Genomic DNA, 2,488 nt, shown 5'->3' with positions numbered 1-2,488 from the left:
AAAACCCCATGCCGCTGCCCCAGCTGGGCAAATATAACCCAGAATGCAGAACGGTTTAATACCATTGCTTACCTTAGATAAGCTCAGTAATGTCCAGGAAAGAAATTGATTTCTTTCCATCTGGGGATGGCTTTAAACATCCATCTTGTTCTTTTTCATGATTCTGAATCCGTTTCTTTTGAAAGACCTTTCCCAGGCTTGTCTCTGCAAACTTGGGAGCTGTGATGCAGATCTTTTTGTGTATAACCACATGGCTCCAGATTCCTGGCCTCTAAGACTGCCCTCTAGCACAAGCTGGGAACAAGCTGTTTTAGCCTAATGAGCAAATAGAAATATAAGAGCTTGCCACGTGTATCTCACATATAGTATGGTTTTCCTGGCCATGACCTTGATACTGGAGGAGGTGCCTGATGCATCAAAATTCCTTACCATGAGCAGTCAAAAACTTGGGGGGTCTTTTGTTTCTGTCCCTGCAGCATCCTCAGCCTGCAAGGTGCCCCGATGAAGAGTCAAGGAACTGAGAGAATGCAGTAGTGAAGTAGAGAGGGTTGAAATTTGCACATTGTCCTGGCTGGGAAAAAAAGAGGCACGACATGATACTGCCGTCAACATGACGTCCTTCTGTCTTTATTCCCAGCATGGGGGCCTTGGAGACTGTTGTGGAGAGGGTGAAACGCAGCGGTGCAGGAGATGGGATGATAAGGAAACATCGGCCTCTCCAGGTTTGTGTGTGGATTCTGCGGATTTTTTTTCTTTTATGTGCATTTTTTGCAGGGAGTGGTGATGGGGAGAGGAACAGAAGGGCTTATTGCATGCTGGACATGTGGAGCTGCCTGTCTGCCTGTTGCTCTAAGTTGGGAGACCAGAAATAATGTTGGCCGTGCTTTTGACTCTCTTGACATCTGTATTATCAGCTATCCCACAGCCAGTGGGATCCTGGGGACAAAACATGACCTTTGACTGTTGTGCTTGAGGTCCTTACACAACATGTGAGCCAGGTCAAACACAGTAGAGAACCAAGGGAAGGATAAGGGAGGTTTATTTTCTTTCCCTGAGCAGATTTCTTTTGGATGTGGAAGCTGTGAGAGGTGTCCAGGAAGGCAGAAAAGATTCTCACTGAGCCAAATGGGGTCTGGCACACAGCTCAGTGATGTTTCTTGGCCTGTGAGTTAATTTGGATTATCCCATCCCAGCTCAGAGGTCTGTGACTGTGGCCGAGTGCCCTCAGCCTCCACCATGCAAGACCTTCTAGTAATCAACCTTCTAGCAGGAAAGGTGTAGATAGGCACAGACAGACAAGCCTCATTTGGGAGACCTGGGGGAATGTATGAAATGTGGGAGCTAAGGCAGAGAGGTATGTAGGAAGCTGATTTGGGGTCACTAGATGGTGCTATTGATCTTGAAATGAGACCAGACAGCTTACAGAAGAGGGAATCTCCTGAACTTGTACCCAGAGCATCTGCCCAAAATTATGGTTGACTGACAACATCTTACATGCTTCCCAAACATCAACTGTACCTGCACTTCAGGCTCTAACAGTGAAGCTATAGAGACGAAGGAGTACAACAAACACAGGAAAATCAGGAACTGGACAATCATGAGCTGTGGCCCCACCCCATGGCCTTAGCTCTGCCCTTCCCGGAGCCTGCAGAAACCATGGGGCATGGGGAGAAGATTTTAAAGCCTGTACTGCAGAATAAGTAGATGTGAAAAGTGACCACCAGAACAGGCTGCTTTTATGTGGAGTACCACGTATTCTCTCGCATCCCCATGGCCTTGGTTGCCTGTAGGTGGTCAGCAGAGCTCAAGCACGTCTGCAGTGATGCAGAGCATCATTTTGGGATCAAGTTCATTGGGTTTAACAAGCAGAGAAGCGCCATGGGCTGGCAGCAGGTATAGTAGTAGTGCACAGCAGCAAAAGATATTCCAGGGGGAGGCATTGTAGACAAGCTCATGGGGCAAGGGCATCTGGCATCACTGGAGCAGAATAGCTGAAAAGGTTATGTGTAGTCTGCCTCGCCAGCTTTACACGCTTATGGAGCTCTTCACTGCCATATTCCGTCCTGAGACATCTCAGCCCCACCAACTCCAAACTTTTACTACTCCTTCTACTGGGAGGTGGTCTCACCTTTGGGACCAGCAGGGCACAGAAAGTTTCAAAGTATGTTGACTTTTAGGGCCAATTTTTTCCGGGAAAGAAATCCAGAAAACATTGCAGGTAGAGAAGCAATCTGTGTGTAAGACACACCCTGAAGTCACAGTTCCCAGGGAGGAAACAGCACCTGGGAGTGCTGATAGGTTTGCGTGGCAAGGTTTTGGTAGCCAGGGGGGCTACAGGGTTGGCTTCTGTGAGAAGCTGCTAGAAGCTTCCCCTATGTCCGATAGAGCCAATGCCAGCCGGCTCCAAGAGGGACCTGCCGCTGGCCAAGGCCGAGCCCATCAGTGATGGTGGTAGCGCCTCTGGGATAACGTATTTAAGAAGGGGAAA

At 48.5% G+C, this 2,488-nt stretch overlaps 1 protein-coding gene across 1 annotated transcript in view; it reads left to right on the top strand.

The window, feature by feature from the left end:
- Positions 1 to 610: 610 nt before the first annotated feature.
- NPM1 (nucleophosmin (nucleolar phosphoprotein B23, numatrin)) overlaps positions 611 to 2,488 on the top strand; it is a 22,022-nt gene continuing 20,144 nt past the window's right edge. The window contains exon 1 of the mRNA XM_009330033.1: positions 611 to 722. Within this exon, the coding sequence (XP_009328308.1) occupies positions 611 to 722 (112 nt within the window). The remainder of the gene's footprint in view (positions 723 to 2,488) is intronic.

Source organism: Pygoscelis adeliae, unplaced genomic scaffold, assembly GCF_000699105.1.
Source record: "Pygoscelis adeliae isolate BGI_AS28 unplaced genomic scaffold, ASM69910v1 Scaffold248, whole genome shotgun sequence".
Lineage (NCBI taxonomy): Eukaryota > Metazoa > Chordata > Aves > Sphenisciformes > Spheniscidae > Pygoscelis > Pygoscelis adeliae.
This window is presented reverse-complemented; position numbering and strand designations above follow the sequence as displayed.